Source organism: Balaenoptera borealis (assembly GCF_965194805.1).
Source record: "Balaenoptera borealis genome assembly, chromosome: 2".
In the NCBI taxonomy this organism is placed as follows: domain Eukaryota; kingdom Metazoa; phylum Chordata; class Mammalia; order Artiodactyla; family Balaenopteridae; genus Balaenoptera; species Balaenoptera borealis.
Genome location: NC_138867.1, coordinates 114481948 through 114505481, shown reverse-complemented (window position 1 = coordinate 114505481; position 23534 = coordinate 114481948). Strand labels below are relative to the sequence as shown.

Here is a 23534-nt window from a genome sequence, read left to right as displayed (position 1 = left end):
TGAGCTCGCCAGGAGCAGGGACGCTTGGCGATGCCCTACACGAGGAGGGGCTCAGCACAGCTGGAGGGAGTAAATCCTCTTCTGTGTTGTGGCCCTGTGAACCCACGTCTCTGCCATCAGATGGGACAGTGGACAAGCAACCAATGTGTACAGCCCCCGGCCATCACTGAGCAGGTGACCCAGGAGGGCACCAGGCGGAGGTAGCCCATGGGGTCCCCTTGCAACAGCCAGGGAAACTGAGGTCTAAGACACTTGGGAAAGGCTGTTGCAGACACAGCTGGAGCGACTTCAGGGGGAAGCTCAGACACCTTCTTAGTCTGGTCAAGGCAATAAAAAAGGTCGAAGTCTAAGATAAACTCCATGTGGGGTGGGAAGCGCTTGGCCGCAGAGAAACTTAAGACATTTGGCATGAGCACAGCTGGCAGGGTCAGGAGCCGAATGGGACTAGGAGGGGCACCCATCTCCCAGGGGAAGCAGCATCTGCATCACCACCACTGTCGTCATTGCCATCGCCGAGCAGTACCTATTTTCCAGTGGAGGAAACTAATGCCAGGAGAGGTGAACGCCTGCTCCCGAGGGCAGCTAAGATTGAAACTGGAATCTGACTGGAGTGCAGAAGCCCTTATCCACCCTTGCTCTAATGCGCCTTGAGGAGGTGCCATCTGGTCTCATCCAGAAGGCAGACACAGTACAGCGGTAGAACAGAGTGACTGTCACAGAAGCAGTAAGCCTGAGATGGGGAGGAAGGCACAAAGACCTGGCCAAGCAGGTATGGCCGTTCAGAAGGGCTGTGGTTATTCAACAGAAGAACCCAGCCAGCCAGCCAAGAAGCCACAAGATGAGTGAGACGCATAGGCAAGCAACTCTCCTCAAGCTGGTCAGTACTGCACCAGGGGACCCCGGCGGAGCCCCTGCCACACCGCAGCATGCCAGCAGTCCTGGCCCACGGCCCTCCAAGAGAACTGGACATCACAGACCCGGGCAGCAGCCCTCTGGGGGCCTGATGCTGACTTTGTCAGCACAGGGAAGCAGCAAAGATAGCAGCAGTCACCCAGTCCCAGCTATCATGGGGTCTGGGGTTGGGGAGGCCATTTTCCACTGTGTGGGCCTTTAGAAAGACCCTTCGAGACTACCCACTTTAGAGATGACACTGTTGATTGAGGGCTGTCTGTACAGTATTTTGTTCCATACACACAGCCTCCCCAGGTAATAAATACTTGATTAGCTACCCCATTTCACCAGGTGGGGAAATAAGGCACAGAGACAGGGCCCAGACTCAAATCCCGTGTGGCTCCAGGCCACTGCGTGTGCCACAGCTGCCCCTGTTTTGAGGGTGCAGGGCCTCTGCATGTAAAGCACGCTTGTGAAAGCATCCACTTCTACATTCCATTTTGTTACAAATACTTCTAACTGTGCCTACTAGAAAACATTTTTGGGACCCACCTGGAAACGTCAAGAAAGCCGTCACCTCCTCCATTCCTTCCTGGTGGCTTGCGTGGTCCAGAGTGGCCACAGTCCCATGGCTGGGTCTCTTCTTTAGGCTGTGACTGCCTCAGACAGAGGGATGGGTTTGTCAACAAGAGGTTTTCCTGGAAACAAATCATATTCACAGTTCACCCAACAGCAACCTTGAAGGACAAGGCCAGACCAGCCCAGGCTCCCTTAACAGTAGGGCATGCAGGCGTGGGCTGCAGGTCTGTGACCTTTGACCCCGACCTTTCTTCCCAGTGCAGGTTCTTAACCTTTGGGCCCACCCTGAGTGCGTGTAGAACAGTGGTTCTCAAAGCATGGTCCCCAGGCTCACCTCATCTGATTTCCTGGGCGGAGCCTGGCAGCCTGCGTTTTGGCCGGCCCTCCGTAATCCTGACAGAGGCTAATGTTGAGAACTGTTGATGTAGAGGAACAGGAACTAATGTCCCTTCGGTCAGAGTCACACATCCCTTTTCAAGGGCCCAAGGCAGAGGAATAGAAAGCTGTGGGAGAAGGTCTGTGTCAGAAAGCGCTGGGCACAGGCGGAGTGACCGGCCTGCTGCGGGTGCTCCAGGGAGGCCCTGCGGCCACACCCTGCGTCTCTGCACCGCACCACATCTCCCCTGGCTCGGGCAGAGCGGCCGCAGGGTGGCATAAGGGCAGCTCACGAAGCCCTGGCCAGGCTCAGCTCAGGCTGGGCAAACGCCAGAGGAGATGGGCTGTGACCATCAGGCCACACGACAGACAGCTTGCTCTTCAGGCAAGTTCCACAGGCCCTCACCTCGGCCCAGCTCACCTGTGCAGGTGCAAGGCAGAGACGTGCAGGAGGGCACCCTTAGTGGGGGAGCTTGGGGCTGGTGGAGCGTGGTCTCGGGCTTCCAGTGCAGAGGCAACTCCTCGCAGTTCTCTCAGCCCCCGCCTAGCCAGGTCGTGCCCGCAGGCCGAGCTCTGCCCGGGTCAGCGGCCCTCGGAGTCCCTGGCCTGAGCGCAGCTGCTTCCAGTGGCGGGCCGGGCCCCGCTGTCCTGCCGTAGCCTCCCAGCCCTGCCCACTCCCGCCTGTCTGCCCAGGGGCTGCCGCCTCCTCAGGCTTTCCTCACCAGGAACGAAACGAGTCCTTAGGGCAGCTCCTGTATTTACAGCAGGAGAATAAACACTTGCTCTTTGTGAGATGCTTAAAATGGGCCCTCATTCGGGTGACCCTGTGCCTGCGCTCCGCCATGGCTGGCCTGGCCCCTGCCTCAGGAGTAGGGTTGCCTGGAGGAAGGGCAGCCCCTATAAGGGTGCGAGCTGAGCGCCCCACGACACACTCACTGGAGAGGGGTCCTCAAAGCAGAAGGTCGGGTTCACTCCATCCAGCGCTTTCCAGCGCGTGTCTTGTTCCGGACAGTGTAGCCTTTGTGCTCCTCGACTCCTGTGAAAATAGTCAAGGCGGCCGAGCCAGGTGTTGTGAGGACAGCTTCTTCCCAGACCGAGCCTGCAGGCCCCAAGTGGGGATGGGTGCGAGGGGTGTCACCTGCCCTGCGGGGTCCCCACCCTCCCCACTTCCAGCACAGCCCCTCTCCCCACCACCCTCCATCCCAGCCCGCCTTTTGGTCACCCCAACTCTGCTGGTGGACGGGGCCCCAGGGTCTCCTCAGGAGGAAGCCGCCTGTCCGGCAGCCCTGTCCTGGCCGGAACGCCCCTGCAGCTCTCTCAGACTCTGACCCTGGTCTGGTTCACAGGCTCGTGTGTGCTCGCTGCCAGGCAGGAGTGCCTTGTGCCTGGGGGTGGGGGAGGCGCCTGCACATGAGGGAGCCCCAACTCCAGGTCACACCCTACCTACTGCCGCAGGCTCCTCTGCACAGGCTAGGAACGGCCTGGGGTGACTCTCTTGTCCTCTAAAAAGGAACTTCACTTCTAAAGCATCCACGAGTTGCTAGGGGCCCATTGTCAAGCTGGGTGAAGCCCTGTTTGATCAAAAACAAGTCGCAGGAATGGTTTTCTCCTTGGCTCTGAAAGGCTCTGAAAAGCCCTGAGTGCTGACAATAGAGTAAGTGTGACCCTCCAAAAGAAGCCGCTGAGGTGGTCCACAACTCATGGCACTTAGCGAGTGAGCCTAGGAGAAATCCCGCACCTGACACATTTGAAAACCTCTCACCTGGCAGCAAGTACCCCATCCGAAGGAAAGCCCCAGCCGAAACTGGCAGGTTGACCCAGCACTTCGGACTCCACTGGACCCACAGGCTCAGGGCAGACTGAAGACTAGATCTGCTTAGGAACAAAGAAATCCCCATGGAGACCAGCCCCTCACTCTCACCCTCAGTATCCTGGACTGTAAACCGGGGTCAGTACGGATTTGAATCCAGGGCCACTGGCTCCAAAGTCCATGTTATTTCCCCCAGACTAGGCAAGTTGACACATTCCTGCCATGGTCCTCCTGGGCCACCTGGGTCCTCCTGCACCTGCAGTGCTGACCAGGAACAGCCCCAGCACACATGGAGCAAGGAGCGCCCGTCCTTCTAGTCCCGCTTTCAGATTCTTGCCCGAGTTCTGAGCCCCTGCCTCCAGAATTGCCACGTGACATTTACTTTAAATGGAATTGTATGGGAATTCACACCAGATTGGCTTGGAGACTGGGATGCTGTCCCTTGAGATGAAGAGCCTACTTGTCCCAGGGTCGTTTGCTGCTCACAGCTCCCCGAGGCCTGGGCCTATGGGGTGTCCAAGTTGGTGTGTGCCGGGAGGTGGATTCCTGCTGCCCATGAAATCTGAAGGCCAGTGTGAAGGATGTAACCCTCTACTTGCATGGAGGGAGGCTGGTGCTTCCTGGAGAAGCTCCAGCCTCCAGCCATCCCTGAGGCTGAGACCCCCGGGGGGCCTTTGGGAGCCTGGGCTGTGTCTCAAGCCCCGTGCTAGTCCTGGTGATGTTGGGAAAAGAACCGTGGGCGCTCACACTGCCTGCGGGAGACTACACTCAGCCCACACGCCGCGAACCACAGATTCTGTCGCCTTGCTGGCATGCCGCCTCTCAGAGCACAGCACATTCTCCCGCGGGTCATAGTTCTCTGTCTCCTCGTTCTTCCCCTGTCTGGTGGCACTGGGCTCTCTCACGCCTGTGTACAAGCAGCCAGAGGTCGAGTACCACTTGTGGACCCTCACCCAACACGAGGCCACTGCAGCACAGAGGGCCTCGAGGGGCTCCCGGGGGGAGGAGGTGGCCGGGGACAGGGGCCTGTGGCCACCACGGCCCCCTAGTTGCTGAGCCGTCGTTCTCTCTCTTGCAGGAACGGTTTTCCGAAGCAGACGGCAGCTCAGCTGATCCTGAAGGCCATCTCCAGTTACTTCGTGTCAACAATGTCCTCTTCCATCAAAACGGTGTATTTTGTGCTTTTTGACAGTGAGAGTATAGGCATCTACGTGCAGGAAATGGCCAAGCTGGACGCCAACTAGGCTGAGGAACTGCAGAACCAGCCTGCACCGTGCCCCCGCCTCCAATTTGAAAGAAAGAAAAGAAAAAAAAAAAAGATTCCCTCCACTCCTAGTGGGAGGCGGGAACCCTTTCATTTTTTTCAGTTTTGCTCATCTAGGGAAAATAAGGTTTTGATTTCCAGTTTAATTGTTTTTGACCTTCTAAAATGTTTTTACGTTAGCACTGATAGTTGACATTACTGTTGTTAAGCACTGTGTTCCAGACCGTGTCTGACTTTAGTGTAACCTAGGAGATTTTATAGTTTTATTTTAATGAAATCCTGCTTGACGCAGAGCAGCGGGGAGAGCAGTGTCTTCTACGTGGGGCAGAGTCCAGGAAGCCCATTTTGTAACCGTGTGTCGTGGTGCTTTATTGTACACCCAGTGGCATTCTTTTTACTATAATGTTCCTTTTTTTCCCCTCAAGAAGAAAAATCATGAATTTGCAGCAGACTTAATTTTTGTTTACTTTTTGTCTTAATGATGGATTTGAAAATGAAAGATTTAAAAGGCAGAACAGAATCTGTTGTCCTTAATTATATTTGCAATTTGGAATTCGTGTGAATTGATTTAGTAAAATGTTAAACTGTTGCGACTGGTGTGTTCCAAGTTATTGTGCCCTTGAGTCCTAAGTCGGTTTCTATCGTCACAGGATGGGGCACCTTGGGTGGGGCAGCCCACCCCCAGGAAGCACCACAGTGGCCATCGCACTCCCGGGGTGGGGAGAGCATCTTCAGGCCCTGATAAAGGGAGTTCATATAAAGTCTCTCCTTTCATCCTTCTGAAAGGAGCACTTGGGCAAGGGTGTGATCCCCGTTTCATGGATGAGGAAGCAGATGCACCAAAAGCCATGTGGGTGGCAACTGGGCGGCTGGTACTCCAGCCCAGATCTCTAGGCCAGCTCTCTCCTGCTGTCTGCCCCCTCCCAACGATCTCTCTGGCTCATGGCTGGACCCAGAGCCCCTGGGCCACTTGCCAAATGGAGCTACAGAAGCCTTGAGCCCTCTGCTGGGGCTGTGTCGGGCCTATTGTTCCTGCAGGATGAGGCCCCTGTTGCCAGGAGCTTTCCAAAGGCAAGGTGCCACCACCAAGGCCCCCAAGACATGCTGTCACCTTTACATGCCTTTTTGCAGCCGTGAGTGTTTAGGGATGATCCCAGCTGCACCAGAGTAGCTTAATTCTGGTTACCTAAACTTGTTAGCAAGGACTTACCTGGTGGCGCAGTGGTTAAGAATCCGCCTGCCAATGCAGGGGACACGGGTTCGAGCCCTGGTCCAGGAAGATCCCACATGTCGCGGAGCAACTAAGCCCGTGCGCCACAACTACTGAGCCTGCGCTCTAGGGCCCGTGAACCACAACTACTGAGCCCGCGTGCCACAGCTACTGAAGCCTGCACCCCGCAACTACTGAGCCCGCGTGCTGCAACTGTTGAAGCCCATGCTCCGCAACAAGAGAAGCCACCACAATGAGAAGCGCACGCACCGCAACGAAGAGTAGCCGCTTGCTGCAACTAGAGAAACCCCGCGTGTCAACAAAGACCCAACGCAGCCAAAAATAAATAAAAATTAAACTTGTTAGAAAAACGCAGACATTATTTGCTTTAGAAGGTACTTTCACCTTAATCTAAATTTGCCTAAAATGCACAGAAGACTGCTCTTGTCGCTTTAAAAAGAAACGTGCCTGATTCTAAAGCAGACTTTACCCAGGAGGAAATACACAGCACGCTGCACATCACGGATGAATGTAAAGGATCGTTTTTCCTTTCCAAACTGTGCTTAATGAAATCAAAATAGAATTCCTAAGCCATCACACAACCAATCTTTTCAGTGTAAAAAATCTTCACATTTTTTCCCCAAGATCTTTACTGGGTATAGATGACATATCCCTACTTATTGATTAGATTTTGGCAAAAAGAGAGAAAGTTTATCATTGTCTTTTCAAGAAGATGCATCTTGGGATTAACATATACACACTACTATATATAAAATAGATAATTAAAAAGGACCTACTGTATAGCACAGGGAACTATACTCAATATTCTCTAATAACCTAAATGGGAAAAGAATCTGAAAAAGAATAGATACGTGTATATGTATAACTGAATCACTTTGCTGTACACCTGAAACTAACACAACATTGTAAGCCAACTATACTCCAATATGAAAATAAAAACAAAAACAATGAGAAGAAAGAGAAGATGCATCTTAAGAATGATATCACTCCATAAATAATATCTGCAAACTGTCTGCCTGGACAAACCATACCGAGTAGCTATTCACCCAAGAGCGTTGTTTCTGCAGGTGGAATCTGCAGCGTGTAGGGTGATGAGAAGTACGCTGTGGTTACTGTGAGTTCGTGATACTGATTATTTATTGTCTGCCTGGCACTGTGTTGAGTCTCTTGTGGGTACCATTCATTCTGTCCTTGTGATAACCCTGGAGGGCAGGGTCCTTTTGTTAGAGCCATTTTACAGCTGAGAACACCGAGGCTGCCAGAGATTGAGTAACTTGTGATCACACTGCTAATGTGACAACCAGATTCAAACACAGAAATGCTGACCACCGTGATAGGGCCCCGGACGGCACACTCTAATCAGCAGCAAAGAGAGTCCATTTGGCCTTGGTGCCATTTCCAACGCAGAAACCAAAACACAGATGGAACGGAGGTTTAAATGGCTTCTAGGTAAATGGCGTTCATTTCCTTCACTCTGGAGAAGGAACACCTTAGAAGCCAATCCTGTGTTTAGTGGAGATCGTCCACTAGATGTCGCTAAAAGGATTGGGAAGTCAAGAGAGGAAAGGGCAGCAGGTTTCTGCTCTTCCTTGAGCTTGCACAAAAGAATAGATTGCATTTGTCAGGATTTGCGTGAATTATTTACCATAATCAGCTAAATGTTTCTAAACTTTCAATAATCCAGAGTGCGCTGTGCCCCTGAGATGTGGGCTCACTGAAGAAACTGTTTCCAATGAAACTGAGGGAAAGAGAGCCAACCCCCGGCCTGGGAGCCCCACCATCTCTAAACCACCCAGTCTGTTTTTAAAACTGGGATCAAAAATTGTTCTCTGATGTCAGCCTCATGTTTTCAGGGAAGAAAGAAAACAGCTCATTACTTTAAAATAGAAAAAAAAAAAAAGGTATAACTGCAAGGAACCACTTGAAATATACACATACCTCAAATGAGGACAAGTTTGCAGTTAGTAAAATTTACCAGAAGTGAAATTATTCTGTGAAGGGGGAAAACTGCAGGTTCTGGAGAGGTAACAGCTGTCCCGCCCTCCCCTTTGCCTTGAGCTGTGTCAGAGGCAGGCTTGCAGTGAGGGCTGTGGAGCGGAGCCACTCCTCCGGGCCGCGCAGCCCGCGTTGCAGCCTGTGATGGTGGAAGCGGCAGAAACACCCCCTCCCGCTTATTTCTGAGGATCAACCTTTGCCCTCGGCAGCTGGGCTCTGCCCTGAAAAATCCAGACGATTTTGTCAGCGTGCCTCATGAGCTCCCTTAAATGACATCTGAGATCTAACACAGCGCCATGGCTCCAACTGGGACCACACTGACAATAATAACTACTGTGTGTGTGTGTGTGCGCACGGCGTCTGTGTGCACACAGGCGCATGCGTACGTGTACACGGGTCCTCTACATCCATCATTTCATCTACTTCTCATGACAACCCTATGAGGTTAACCATACTATCCCTATTTTACAGATTAGAAAGGTCACACAGCTATCAGTGGTGGAATGGGCTTTGAACCCAGCTGTCTCACTCTACAAATAGAGCTCCCCCCCTTCTCCCCCTGGGACTGACCTCTCCTTTGGTATATGTACCCACAAATTTTGCTCCAGTGAGGCAGGGCTTCTTGCCTATTCACTGACAGGTCCTGTGCAGCTGGCCCTGGGGGCATACACAGAACCTGTTGGATGATAGGTGGATAGAAACGAGTACTTAAAGCAATCCAGTGGCCGAGAAAGGACTTATTGGGTGCCTACTATGAATGAAGCCTCAGATCAGGGCCTCTTGCAAAGGCAGGTGAGACACTGCTTCTGTCCAGCAGAGTGGGTGACCCACAGACTCAGCTGCTATATTGGCAGGGGCTCAGTGTGGGGAGCTGTACCCATGGGCACTCTGAGAGTGCTCAGGGAGGCTTTCTTGGAGCAGATAACCTAGAGCCAGACTTTGTGGGAAAGGTTGGAATCTTCTAGGCCAAGAGAGCAAGGTGATGGGTGACAAGTAGCAGGATGGTGCACAGGCATCTCGGCCCCAGCCGGGGACGCTCGCTGTGTCCCTGCGCTGGGAAGCCCAGGGCTGCACCCCACTTGCAGCCAGGCAGCCATGTCAGCCCTGCCTCTGCCCCCAGCCCTGCCCCTGGCATGTGGAGCTGTCCATCTGTGGATGTGTTTATCTGGCAGAATTCCTCCTTCCCGTTCAGGGTCAGGTGGCTGTGTTTGGTCACAGCTAGTTAGCCCTGACAGAGAAAAGGGGGCAAGAAGCAAGAAAAGAGAAGAGAAAAGGGGAAGGGGAGGAGAGAGGAGGGGGAAGGGGGGAGGGGAGGGGGAAAGGGAGGGGGAGGGGAGGGGGAAAGGGAGGGGGAGAGGAGGGGGAAGGGGAGGGGGAGGGGAGGGGAGGGGAGGGGAGGGGGAGGGGAGGGGAGGGGAGGGGAGGGGGAGGGGAGGGGAGGGGAGGGGAGGGGAGGGGGAGGGGAGGGGGAGGGGGAAGGGGAGGGGAGGGGAAGGGGAGGGGAGGGGAAGGGGAGGGGAGGGGAAGGGGAGGGGAGGGGAAGGGGAGGAGAGGGGAGGGAGGGAAGGGGAGGGAAGGGGAGGAGAGGGGAGGGAGGGAAGGGGAGGAGAGGGGAGGGGAGGGGGAAGGGGAGGGGAGGGGAGGGGAGGGGAGGGGGAAGGGAAGGGGAGGGGAGGAAACAAGAGATGGGCAGTAATTTCCCTCTCTCATCCCATCACAACCCCTGGAAATCCTGAGGTCCCACGGCTGGGCAGGTCTGTTCTTAAGTCTTGCCTTTCTGGGGAAGGTGGAAGCCTGGGCCAGTCAATTCGGAGGGCAGGTAATCCCCTTGTTTCCTTATGTGTCACTCAGGCTGCATTGTCAATCACCCTGATTGGCCCAGCTCTCATCAGAGGCCCTGGTGGCTGGGGGATGGCGTGGCCCATTTATTCATTAGCAAATGCGATGTTTAATTTTCACGGCCAGGCGCCACTGGCCAGTGTTATCTTGGGAGCTGGCCTTGGTGCCGCCTTGAAGCGATCCACCTGAAGGCACTGGGGGCGGGAGGAAGGTCTGGGGCCCAACCCTGGCCGAGAAGAAAGGGAAACGCTCAATGGCAAGGGGTGAGGCCGCCTTTTCTTTGGCTTTTCTTCCATTTATAACCTGGCCCGTTGTGTTTGCTTCTGGGGGCCCCGATATCAAAATAATATCGCATGACCCTCCTGACAGGCAAGGCAATAAAACTGCTCATTAATCCCGGCCCCCATCACCGCCCCTCCATACTCCTCAGCAAAGGTGTGTAAATAGACTGGCCTTTCCCTGACCCCTAAAAACCAACCCAGCCAGGGGCTCCTTTGTCAAACTCAGAGAAAGAGTCTCAGAAATATTCTCTCCATAGACGGCACTTTCCCCTCACTCCCATTCTCCCACCAAACTGGCCCACATCCACGCACACACTCACCCATACTCACACTCACACGTGCACACACACACACACACCCTCCCACACCCACGCTCACGCACACACACACGCTCTCATTCACCTAAGGAGGGAGACTCCAGACCCTCTGTGCCAGCAGAGGCAGAATCAAGGGACATGCAGAGAGACAGCTAACTTGAACAGAATCCGCCAGGACTCAGTTTTCTGTAAAACAGCTAAAATTTCTGCTCAGAGAGGCCCTCCCTGGCCTGTTTCGCCCTCCGAATGTTCATCTTCCTCTAACACTCCCTTGAGCGTGCTTAGCGGGGGCACCCAGACTGCCCTCCAGAGCCCGCTGGGGTCCAGCACCCACAGCAGAGGGGACACCGTCATGTGCCCTGGAGCACACGCCGCGGGTAACGTAATCACCGGGGAAGAGGCCACAGATGGTCCTGAAATCTGTCCCGGTGTTACCAGTTAAAGGTCACGGTCTGGGCTGTGGGTTTATGACGACACTGCAGGGAGGGTAGAAAGCTCACAGTCCCAGAACGATACCCCCCAAAGCTTCTTGTGTCCAAAGCCCAGAAACCAGAGCTACAACCTCTACACAGAGGAACACGGCCCTAGAACGCATGTAAGCAGGTCATGTGTGCCTTGCTGGCAGGAGTCCCTTCCAGGCCTGAGCTCTTGGGCAGGCCACCACCATAGCTGGCCCAGGTGGGTCCCCAGGCTCGACCTTCTCGACACATCCACCTATGCACCCCATGCCCAGTCTGGCTGGGAAACCTGATATTTCTGTACCTTGAAACGACAAAGCTTCCTAAGCTTAGGAGAATAAATTAGAGTTGAGTTCAAGTAGGCTCAGCTGCGGCCGATGGGCAAATTGATTTGCTTCCCATCTGGGAGATTAAATTCCACTGCCCCAAAATGGCAGCAGGGTAATGAGCTGTCAGTCAAACAGTGCAGAGCCGGGCCGGGCGCGTAATTGAACCCTGGCAGCTCCTTATTAGGGTCCCCGCAGGTCCTGGCTATGGATTCCCACCTTGAGGCGGCCTCCGAGCCCCAGGAGAGGACGCACTTACTTGGCGCTGCTACACATCCTCTGGAGGGAAATGTCGCCTTGGGCAAGGGGGTGGCCCACTTCAGGGAACTTTGACTTAGCCAAGTACGTACGATATGCGTGTCAACAGCCACTGACGGCCCCTTCAGGATTTAATTATGGGCAAATCCAAACACCTGGGAGGATGCTGCCAGCATCCATTGAGATGACACCCGGGGACCTCGCTTCCCAGGGGGCCCTCTCCTGAACCCTCCACTGCCTTATGTGTCCCCAGCCACCCCTAGGGCTTCTCAGAGGACAGCACGCTGGAACCACACCCCACTCAGCCCTTTCTAGCATGCAAGACCTGCACGCACATTGCTGGTTCAGTCCTCACAGTGCCCGGGGTGATGGTCAGTGTCTCTATTTATAAAAGGGATAAGGAAATGGGACCCATGGAAGTTTAGAAGCTGCCTTCAAAGTCTACAAAGGCCTGGGAATCGAGGAAGGCTGGTCGTCCTCTCCAGCCTCCCCTTCCCATCTGTGCCGACTCTGTTTCAGGCCACTCCTATCTTGCTTTCAAGATTTTGCATGTGTCAGTTCCTCAGCCTGGAACACGCTACTGCCGCCTTTTTGTAATCCTGCTCAATCCTTCAGGTCTCTGCTCTTAGACCTCCCTTCCACCGCCTCCAGGAAGCCCGCCCTGACCCCGCTGTCCAGCCAGGTATCTTCCCTCAGTGTAGCCTGCACACCCACCAGTCACAGCACTGTACCTACTGGACAGCTCTCATGTGCTGACGTGGCTGTCTCCCCATCAGATAGCAAGTGCCGTTCATTCTCACACATCCCCTGAGCCTCTGGGCCAAACACTGTGCTAAGCTCTGGTTGTACAGCAGTGAGAAAGTAGAGAAGACCCCACCCTCCACGAGGCCAGGGACCAGGGCCCCTGCACCCTGCAGCACCCTCGGTGCCTCGCCCAGAGGGTCTGGGACAGAAGAGGGGCTCTCTCTCAGGGCTGCATGAATCACTGGTCAAGCCGAGCCTGCTGGGACCTCGAAGGCCAGTCATCAGGCAGAGCGCCTGACTCAGAGGAGGCAGTGGGAAGAACGGGGCGAACGTGGCCATTCCTGACACTCTGGTTCTGTAGAAGTCAGCCAAGGGGTAACACCCCGCTGGCTCTCTGGCTTCGTGTGGGTACAGAGAGGCTTCAGAGTGAAGTCTGATGTTGGCACTAAGCCTCAGCTTGGCACCAGCTTGCCACACTGCTAACCACAGCCTGGATCTCATGGCATCTGGTGCTTCCGCTTCCCCTGGCTCTTGATTTGAAAAGGGTGTGGACATGGAACCTTTCCGGCTAGATGCTAAATCCACAGTATCAATAAAAAGGGAAAATAGTGGAAAATGTGTGCAGGAGAAACCTCTGCATTATGGCAGCCGAGAGCCCTTGCCTGTGTACCAGTGAGGCTGGGGGCACACATTTTACAGGCCAGGGTATTAACCCCAGGGCAGGTGTCCTTGATGGGCCACTGGCAGCATTTCCTGGTGACCCGACATACAAGTCTGAGTCAGGAAGCTTCTCACAGCCCCAGCCCCGTAACAGGAGGACCAGGTCCTGCTGCCCGCTCAGTCCAAGGCCTAGATTCTGGCTCCGCCACAGGGAGAGAGAGGCTGTGATCACAAGCACATGGCACACGTTGGCCCTGGTGAGTCTCCAACGTGCCCCGGACGGGATGTGTGTCCGACCCTCTGCTGCCCAGACGACCATAGCACAGGGCAGAATCACAGTGATGTAGAACCTTTGAGACCCTGTCTGCCACCTCCACACTCGGGTGGAAAACCACAATAACAACACAGCCAGAGACGCGACCATGCGTTGAGAAGTGGCAGCGGTGTGAATGCTAGGGACGCCAAGAAGCCTGCATGCGTTCTCTATCAACCCTTCCTAACGGCCCTGAAAATGAACATGAGTATCCCCTCTCTAGGTGAGAGAGCTTGGACCAGAGAGGTGAAGTGACCTGGCCAGGCCACAGAGCATGAACCTGGCAGAACAGGATTCAAAGCCAGGAATGAGTCACTCTGAAGTCAACTCCTGCTCATTCTAGTACACTGCCTCCCGGTGGCCGCAAAAGGTAGACTATCCCATTTCACAGATGAGGAGAAGTGAGGAGGGGATCAGCGCCTCACACGATGCCACAGAGCCAGGGTGAGGCCGGCCTTGGACGTCCTCCTGGGCCTCCCGGGTAGAGGTCCAGGGCTCTGGCGAAGCCTGAACTGACGCAGGAAGCAGCACCGAGCTCTGCTCCTCCGCAGGCTGGGGACCCGGCCGGGGCCTTCCAGTAATTAGTGGGCTTAGTTAAGACCAAGTCGCGCCGTTCCTGGGCCAGGACTTGTTTTTGTTCCCAGGCGAGGCCCTCGCAGGAAGGCCAGGCGCACGTGCGCAGCCCCATAAATCCAGCCAGCGTCGCTCATTACAACGTTCCGCTTCACGACTCCTCCGCCCCAGCCGCTCGGGCTTCGCGGCTGTCGGGCCTCCCTGCAGCCGAGCTCGGCCGCGCGGCACCGCCCGCAGCCCAGACATGAGCTCATCCAGCGCACGGTGTGTGCGGAAGTGGCTGGCAGCGCTCTCGGCTGCGAGGGGAAAATGTGCCCATTAAGGCTGTCAGCTGTCAGCCCCCCACCGATACACCCCGCCCTGCCGCGGCAGGATCACCCCACTCCGGGCCCTGCCCACCCTCCAGTTCACGCGGAGGTGACCCCATGGTGGGGCCTGTCCACTCCGGGGGTGTGTGGGCGCCGAGAGTGGCCACAGGAAGTCGAAGCAGGGCAGGGAGGACTTGGGTGGTCGGAGAAGTGGGATCAGAGACAGCGGCCCTGAGCACCATCCTGGCTTCAGCGACTGACCACCGCCCTGTGGTCCCTTGACCCCTCCAACCCTCCATCCCTACGGCTGTGCGATGGGAAGCTACACCTTGTCCTGGCCGGGAAAGCACTGCTCTGCAGCCCACGACCTTGAGCCTCTGTACATTGGTGTCCCGTTAGTACAAAACCTGGCTGGTCCTTTATCTTTGTGGTCTGAGGAACTGCTAGGGGATGAAGCGCTGACAAGTCACCCCACCTCTTGTGGGCGTGGCCTCATCTGTTCAAATAGAGTTGGCAGCACAGTGGTCAGGGACAAGTGCTTAATCAAAGTGACCTACTTCTTGCTATTGCTCTGATTCCCATAAAGGTTAGAAGCTATGTACCTGTCATGGCTAGAATCCAAACTCTGGCTATGGTCAATGTTTGATGGTAGCCAGATAGCTCATCTCCATGTGAGCCAAGTTCAAGGGAACCCGGCTGGGTGGTTATCAATACCGTGGACCATTCTAACCCAACATTGATTGTATGCGGCTGAGAGGCTGGAGTCATCGGCAAGCCCTTCCCCACCCTGTGCTATCACAGCTCAGAGAGGAGCTGGGCAATGCCCAGTTTGGAGGGAACCTTCTAGAACTGTGCTGTCCAATACAGTAGCCATTAGCTACATGTGGCTATTTAAATTTAAATTAATTAAGACTAAATAAAATTAGGAATTCAGTTCCTCATTTTCACGGTCACATTGTAAGTACTCAGCAGCCACCACATTGGGCAGCTCTGTTCTAGAACATCAGTCCAGGGAGCCCTTCTGAGCAACACCCCAAGGTTTTCATACCATTTAACTTAGTGTATGGAGCAAAAACCATGGCCAGGGCATTTCCACCAGCAAATGCTTCTATGTTACCAATAATGACAATGACAGTGACTGATCAGCATGGTGGAAACAAGTAATATCCACGTACTGATCGTTTCTAGGTTCCAGGCACTGTGCTGCATATCTCACACTCATTATCACATTTAACCCCCACCTTCTAAATCCTCTACAGTTGGTGACATATCTCCATTTTACTCAAGACAAAATGGACTCAGGAACTCAAGCAAGGTGTAGTGGCAAAACTAGCTCCAACTTCAAAGCCAGCCTCCCCTCAGGTGCAGATCTCAGTCACACCTTCTCCTGTGCTTTGACTAGAGTTGCACCCAGAGGGATGCTTGCTCTTTCCAAAAGGTGCCAGTTCTCTTCCTGCCTTTCACTTAGCTCTGAACTTTTCTTCCTCTCAGGAAAGCTCAGACTTGCTTGTGAAGGCCCCTCCTGGCCACTGGGGCTGCCCTGGCCCCATCAGCCACCCTAGTTCCTAGAGGGACCTGCTCACTGGGCCCACCCGGGGCCAGCTACCATGGGGGCAGCCCATGGATGAAGGCCCCAGCTGTGCTGCCAACCCCCTTCAGGGAGCGTGGGCTTCTGCAGGGTCAGGTCAGCAGGGTTAAAAGGGACACCAGGTGTCAGGTGGACAGCCCAGTGTATGCACCTCTGAGCAGGCGGTGTTCCTGCTCCAAGCCCTAGCTGTGGCGCACACCAAGGCACGGAGAGCAGGACGGGGTGACGGCAGCCAGGCCCTTGGAGTGAGCCCCAGCACCTTCAGTCACCTGTCTATGGTCCATTGAACAAATGAACGCCAGGCACTGGGCTCAAACAGCCTGCGGGCCTCAGGCAGCCCCGCATCGGGACCCTCTGCCTGCTGGCATGTGTCCACTGCAGTCATGCCAGCTAAACCAGGGCTTCCAGGCTTCGAGCTGAAGCAACATCCTAAATGGGATCACATCCCCGTGCTGGAGGCCGAGCGATGGACCATGCCCTCCCCAGGGCCCGAGCCTACATGTGTCTTGCTGAAGACCTAGGACTCTGGTTTAAGAGCCTTTTTATAGATTCCTATAAAGGAGAAAGTGAACTTTTAACATGTTTGCACTCCACTAAGTCAATACGCATGAAAGGGACAACAGCTGAGCTTCCTCTGCGCAAATGAGGTCCAGCAGGGCTGGAGGGTAGCATGGGTGCCACCCAGCTACTGCAGGCATCTGTGGCTGCTTCTCCTCACCCCGGGACTGGAGCATGGCCCCCAGTTAGCAGGCCGCTGTCCACCAGACCATGGGCACTCGTGATTCCGGAAAGCCCTCCCTGGCTGGGCTAATGGGTGGCTCCTGCCCTCACTCAGCCAAGACGGCCCCCCAGACGCACGGTTTTCATGAGAAGATTTAGAGGAGGGAAAATGCGGAAGCTGTAAAGTTTTACTAGGAATTCTCAACCATCCTCCTTTGGCCCTGACACTCATGCTGCCCTTCACTTTTAAGAGAGCTTCCTTTCTGCTTTGAACTTACCCCTTAAATCTAAGCACCCCTGTGCTTGCGTCCAGGATCCAGGATCCAGCCTCAGACTCCAGAGATGCCCGCCCAGGAGGAAGAGGACGAGAGAGCTTGGGCATCCCAGAAGGCCTTCTCCTGCCCAGCCTCGCCCTGGAACAATCCCCAAGGATGCCGTCTGCCTGCCTGCCATCACGCCAAGGTCACAGGAACCAAGGTTTCACGCCTGAGACAGGACACATCTTGGGTCAGGTTTGCAGACATGTGCACAGCTGTCTCTCTATTCACTCATTTGCATGAGCATTTGCATGTGTGCAAGGCCTCCTGGGCACTTGGTGGGCATTAGCTCAGTGGTTAAGAAAGCAGACATTTGAGTCAATTCCTGGGTTCAAGTCCCAGCTGTGCCACTTATTAGCTGTAACCTTGGGTGGGTCACTTAGCTTCTCTGAGTCTATAACTAATATCTAAAATAGGAACAGTGATACCCCCTGCCCCAAACACACACACACCCACCATGAGGTTGCTGTGAATATTAAATGCCATGGTGCAAGCACTCCATAAATGGTAGCTTAGAGCCTAACAGCTCTGAGAGGAAGACACCAGTCTCCCCTTCTGGAGAACGAGGGAAGTGAGAAGGTTAATCGATGTACCCAAAGTCCCATGGGAGAAAGAGACAGAACTGCATTTAAGTCTCAGGTCTTTCAGACTCCGAAGGCCACGACCATGAACTCTTTACTACAAAACATCCTAGGCTTGAGAGCCAAGCAGGCCCTTCAATCAGTGAGAAATCAAGAAACTTAGCTGGAATTTTGTAATCAGCAACTCTACAAAGGAATCATTTTCATTTCAGCCCCATGGTTTAATTCTGTTTCTTAGTTTGAGCTGGCGATGGTGGGGGGGGGGTAGTGGTGGTATTATAATGTTTTCAGTGCTTAAGGGAGTCAGTCTAGTGTGGGGGGCCAGTTTACTATCTGCTGCAGAAAATCAAACCCTTACTCCACGGGCAGTTAACTCACCACAGCTCCGAGAGGCCAGGCCCTGCAGCATCCCAGCCGTGGAGGCCAGGCCCGACAGAAGTCCTCTGGCTGTGCGCTCAGGTGGGAGGGGTGGGGAGGGACTGCAGGTAGGAGTCAAGGCTGCCTGGCCTCCCCCTCAAAGAGCTGGCATCTCTCCACCACATCCTAGTCTGGACACACCTGGAAAATTGATATCTCTTTGCAAATTCTGAGGACTGGCTGCTAACCACCTTTGCGGAATTCTTACCTTCTAGGAGAATTTCTTGGAATCATTCACGAAATAGTTTCTCCTTGTTTCCGAATGGAGCAAGACCTCCTCAGTGTAAAGTCATGTAAAACATAGGCCTCTGGCGATGCTCAGGCTTAGAATCAACCAGTGGTACAAGGCAGAAGTAAGTGGCTGGATCCATGGGGAACACCTGGATAGCAGGTGGGGAAAGTGAGGCCCCAGTGCAGAGGGACCACTCAAGACCCAGTTACCAGCTTTGCATCAGTGCTGGGGAGGTAAGCGTCACTGTCTTGGTCTGTCTGCCTTTCTGTCTTTGCCTCACCCTCCTTTATAACAGCCTTGAAACGCCCAAATCCCATGGTAATTGTCTGTGCTAAATTCCTCTTTGGATAAAGAGCTGATTTGTTTTTCCAAGTTGCTAAAAGGTCCAGAAATGTGTAGATCAGTCAGGTTCTAGGAAGGGGCCCACCAGGAGCAAAGGCTGGTCTATTCATGGAAGATTCCGGAGGCCTTAGAAAAGGCAAAACACCGAAGTTGATGCACCTCCCCCATCCCACCCCCTGTCCATCAACACAGCCTGATGGTTCCTCTAACAAAGCCAGTTGCCAACCGCACGCTGTCTTCTTTAAGCCGTGGTGAGGATGTTGGGTTAGCGCTTGCTCTCTGAGTACGCCAAAGCCAAAGGTATTTCTGAAAAAGCTCACAGATTCTACTGCTGTGCTGGCTTTCTATACGTGCAAGAAAGTGGAGTGAGTGCTCCTGTGTTTGCTGAAAGCACCCGGAACCCATCTTTTGGCTGGCACTCAGCCTTCTGGGAGCTCTGCCCTCTGGAACACTGCTATAAAGCCAGAGATTGTAGAAGAAATGCAGCCGGATGGAGAAACTGTTGTCGCAAAGCTCACAGTTGTGACTCATGTGGAAAAAGGGGCTCCATTCCACATCAGTGAGACTGATCTTCCTTCAGTGGCCTGATATTCTTTCTGTTTGCTCCTAATCTGCTGTTGGATGCAACTCTGAAGGAAATGAACACTGAGAGGATAGAGAATGCTCACAGAGACACACCAGCGGAGTGTCGGGTAGTAGCAAGGGAAGAACAGGAAACCCATGCAGAAGAACTGGTGCAGAACAGTGGCTGGGGGCCACTTCAGGTAGAAGCTCTGGAGCAGATTTAGGACAGGCCCTCTGCTCATCATCTCATTCAGCCCAAGCTCAGGTCTTAGTGTCTGTATTAGTTTCCCACTGCTGCTGTAATGAATTATCTTGAATTTAGTGGCTTAAAACAACACAAGTTATCCTACAGTCCTATAGGTCAGAAGTCCACAATAGGTCCACTGCACTAAAAATCAAGGTGTCACCAGGCTGTGTTCCTTCTGGGCTTGAAGCGAGAATCTGTTTCTTTGCCTCTTCCAGCACCTAGAGGCAGCCTACAGTGTTTGGCTTGCGCCCCTTCTTTCATCTGCAAAGCCGGCTGTGTAGCACCTTCTGACTTCTCTCTGACCCTCTCTGACCTCTGCTTCTGTCATCACATCTCCTTTTCTGACTCTGACACTCCTGCCTTCCTCTCTCACTTATAAGGGCCCTTATGGTTATTACATTGACCCAACCGTATAATCCAAGATAACCTCCCCATCTCAAAATCTTTAACTTAATCACATCTGCAAAGTCTCCTGTGCCATGTAAAGGGGATTAGGATTGGACATCTTTGGGAGGTGTTATTCTATCTACAACAGTGTCTTCATAGACTCTTGGGGCATAAGTGGTCCTCACACCACGAAGAACAGGGAAAGATGCACTCGCCATCAGAAAAGGGTTAGCAGAATCTATGTGTCACCGAGGGAAGGAAATCCAGTAGATGATACGCATCTTTGCCTACAAAGTGCTCTTTCTCCCAGTGTCACCTGATGAACGTGACTTAGAGGGCCTCTGCTGGCCCAGGGGGCACAAGGCCCCCTCTCCTGTGCCTGGGTTGTCTCCAGGGTCAGGCATGCCCTTGGCCCTTGCGGGAACTAGGACCTGGGCCCTCCACTACTTAACCCAAACCTTCCCCCACCTGGCTGCCATACCCCACTCAAATCTTTCATGGCATCACCTAATAAAGCTCCAAATGTGGGCTCCAGCCACTTGGTTTTCGATCAGTTTTCGAGCCTGTGAAGTCCTGGCAGGGGGTGAAATAGGGGTGGATGCAGAGTCACAGAGGGCCCAGGGAGTGGGCTCTGAGCACCCCTGTACCAGCTATACACAGCAGCTCCCACACGATGTACACAGCCAACAGGTTGAGAACGGAGCTCTGGAGCCCATGAACCCCGGTTCGATGCCTACTTCTGCAGCTGGCTGAGCCCGCGGGCCCTGACACGACCACAGTCACAGACATAGTGCAGCCTAGTGGGTAAGTATCTACCCTTCTCCAATCGTCAGGCTTGGTGGCTTTCTCCTAATTCTCTCTGGGGTCCTAGACTGCCTCCTTTCTCTCCAGATCCCCATCCCCGGCAACCCAGGCTCCTCCGCAGCCTTCATCTAGGAAAGGCCCTCGTCCCCTGGTCTCCCAGGAGGACTCAGGGAGTCAGGCGGGGTAGACCAGCCCCGTCTGAGAGGGGAGAAGAGGCCTCACCTGCCAGGCTCCTTGGAGAAACTACGGGGGGGGACCCTCCCCCTTCGACCACCTGCTCACCCCACTCGGCCTTTCAGACGCCCTCCTCCCGGAGCTGAGGGCTGCCACCTCGCCAGTACTGGCAACTCACTTTCTACACTGGTGCTCTGAATTATTGGGCTCTGTGGTCTGGGCTTTCCTCTTGCCACTCAGACCAGAGCCAACGGAAGTCAGAGCCTCAGACCCCAGGGTCCCGCAACATCTGCAATGGTGACACCGACAACAGGGAGCGTCTACCGATGGCTTAGCACGGGTCAGGCCCTGTGCAAAAGGCTCTGCCGCAGCAGCGGCAGCACAGAGGGGGGCACTACCATGACTCTCATTCTCAAGGTGGGGGCCGGGCGTGGCAACTGAGAAGTTAAGGAACTTGCCCAAGGTCACACAGCAAGTGACAGAGCCAGGACTTGAATCCAGGTCTGACACCAGAGTCTCTTTTCTGAACCACTCTGCTTCCCTCCCTGTCCTGGCGTTTCCCATCCCATCGCTGAACTCCGTCCAGAGGCCCCAGCTTCCAAGCTGCTGTGCCTAGGAAGCCTTTGTGAACCTACAGCCAGCTCAGGGTACTGCGTGCAGCAGCTGAGCGCCGCCAGGCCACCCACCTGCCCAAGCAGAGCACCCTGCCCCTGCCGGCCCGGGAAAACCCAAGTGAACACGCCACACAGGGCCCTGTATTCCCTGAGGGCTAGCTTCCTTCTGCTCTGCCACTAACATCTGCTGGAGCCTTACTTCTCGGTGACAGGGACCTCCTGATGCAGAGGAACAGACTGCATGGGGGCTGGCGCAGTGCCAGGGAGGAGAGCCGACCTGTGACTTTCTCGGTGGCATAGGTGTAAGCAGACACTGCTGGGTGGGGGGAGAAGATCTAAGTCCAGACTTGTGTGTTAAAGCTGCTGTGATCCTTGGGAATGAATCCTGATTTAAAAAAATAATAAAACATCTGAGGATCCTGGGCCCGATGAGTCCTGGCTGGAGAATGTTTCGGGAGCAACTCAACAACGCGGCCACTAGGACTTCTGCAGAGGTAGTCCCACATGGCCAAGCCCCGTCCACACGCACCCCTGTCTCTCGATCTGAAGCATCCACGCTCAAGTCACCAGCGGCTCCAGGTGGCGACTTTGAAGAAGACAGTGCTTTGGCAGCCCTGCCAGCTCACAGCCCTCTGCCCTCACAGACAGTATACAGCATCCCCTCACCTCGTTTAAAAAGTTGACTTGTTGGTTCCTTTCGAATTTCTACAACCATCATGAAAAGGGAAGAGGGGGAAAGGCCCACCCCGCCATCAGTGCCCAATGTCAGCTTGTACACACGCACGCAGACCCAGCTGCGCAGTGGTACACGAAGGGTCACACTGCTTCCTCTGCAGCCCGTCCCTGACAGCCAGGTCCACCTGGGCCTTGTTTTCTAAAGAAGCACAGGACAGTGAAAAGGGGGTGGATCTGGCTTCTCAGCCTGGCCACCTACTACATGTGTGACCTTGGGTACATCACTTGCCATTTCTGAGCCTTTCAAAAGGTTGTCCTGAGGATTAAATAAGATGATATGAGTATATTGGAGAGGCACCAACACAGGATCTTGCACACAGTAGGTGCTCAATAAACGCACGGTCATTAGTCCTCTTCCACCTCCTTGTGTCTCTCCACTCTGTCCTCGGACAAGAACTTCATAAAGGCAAAGTGAGTCTTTTCCTTCCTCTGGATGGTCCCTGGGCTGAGCCCAGGGCTGTGCCCCCTGAGGCCTCTTGAGAAACAGGGCCCACTGTGCACCCCGGGAGCAAGTGTCCTATGGAGGGGAGACCTTCTGCTCCTGGCAATGTGCCAGGCCACCTTCCCACCATAAACATCCAGAAAGGCTGGATAAGACATGATAAACATAAATTTAAATGTAAAGGCTAAGCAAAGGAAGCAAAGAGGGAAGGAAGAGAGGAAGGGAACAGATATGGGAAACCAGCAGTGCTAGAAGGAGGTCAAGGCCATGTGAACACTAAAGCCATGGGCTGCCCCCGGGACATCTGCCAATCCCAGAAACAGATAAAGCCTTTGGCCCACAAAAGAGGGAGGTCTGAACTGAGATCTCTGCCCGGATCCAGGGCTCTCTAAGAGATATACCTCCTCCAATCCAGTCACTGGAAAAGGAGACCACCAGGAAATATGGCCATCTCCAGCCTTGGCTCTGAATGAGAAATACCCCAGAAACATGTCATAGGAGATCATAGCCCAAGCCTGCCTTCACTCGGGTTTGGGTATGAATTTACAACACCTTCTCAGTCTGGGAAACTCCAGGAAGACACATTGATTTAAAGTGATTTCAGAGAGGTAGCATCCCTGGGCACCAGGAAGAAGCCTTCACAAAATCTCTCTGAAGGGATGCACGCTCACCCCCGGCCCCCTAAGAATTTTGCAGATTACAATCGGTTAGCTATAAACTCACCATGAAAAATTACCAGATACCCAAGGAGAGAAGGAAGGCACCAGGAGTGAGAGTCAGCAAGAACAACGGTGGGAAAACTGGGCCCCAAGGACCAGATATTAAATTTGCAGATATGAAATATAAATTAAGACCTGTAAGCTTAAACATAATGGGAAAAGAATATTTCAAAACTGACCAGGCATACCTGAAAAAGAATCAACTAGAATTTCCAGAAATGAAAAATGAAATTAGAAGCCCAAAGAACAGTTAAATAGAGCTGATGTGAGAATAAATTAGCTGGAAAAGATCTAAAGAAACAACTTGGAAATTGGCACAAAGACAGAATGTGATGGGGGAGAAAATGAAAGAAACGTGTAAAAATAAGCTAGTGCTCACGCTCTGTGATGTGCCATGAGAAGAGCATGCCCTACATAGCGGTTGGCGCT

At 53.9% G+C, this 23534-nt stretch overlaps 2 protein-coding genes across 9 annotated transcripts in view; one reads left to right on the top strand and one right to left on the bottom strand.

The window, feature by feature from the left end:
• Nucleotides 1-5508, top strand: part of MACROH2A1 (macroH2A.1 histone) — an 80443-nt gene extending 74935 nt beyond the window's left edge. For all 5 annotated transcript variants that reach the window (XM_082381416.1, XM_082381419.1, XM_082381417.1 and 2 more), the window contains exon 9: nucleotides 4734-5508. In XM_082381416.1, coding sequence (XP_082237542.1) covers nucleotides 4734-4899 — 166 coding nt within the window. In that variant the 3' untranslated portion in view covers nucleotides 4900-5508. The remainder of the gene's footprint in view (nucleotides 1-4733) is intronic.
• LOC309623968 (uncharacterized protein) overlaps nucleotides 1-23534 on the bottom strand; it is a 243418-nt gene that overhangs the window by 39242 nt on the left and 180642 nt on the right. For 2 of the 4 annotated variants that reach the window (XR_014241725.1, XR_014241726.1), the window contains exons 1-3: nucleotides 2782-4726; nucleotides 1805-1973; nucleotides 1444-1589 (exon numbers count right to left, since the gene is read on the bottom strand). Coding sequence is in view for 1 of the 4 variants with exons in the window: in XM_082381422.1 (XP_082237548.1) it covers nucleotides 2814-2881; nucleotides 3608-3717 (178 nt within the window). In the remaining 3 variants the exon portion in view is untranslated. Of the gene's footprint in view, nucleotides 1-1443; nucleotides 1590-1804; nucleotides 1974-2781; nucleotides 4727-23534 lie in introns of those variants that run through there. The other 2 variants (XM_082381422.1, XR_014241724.1) reach the window with 2 other exon arrangements.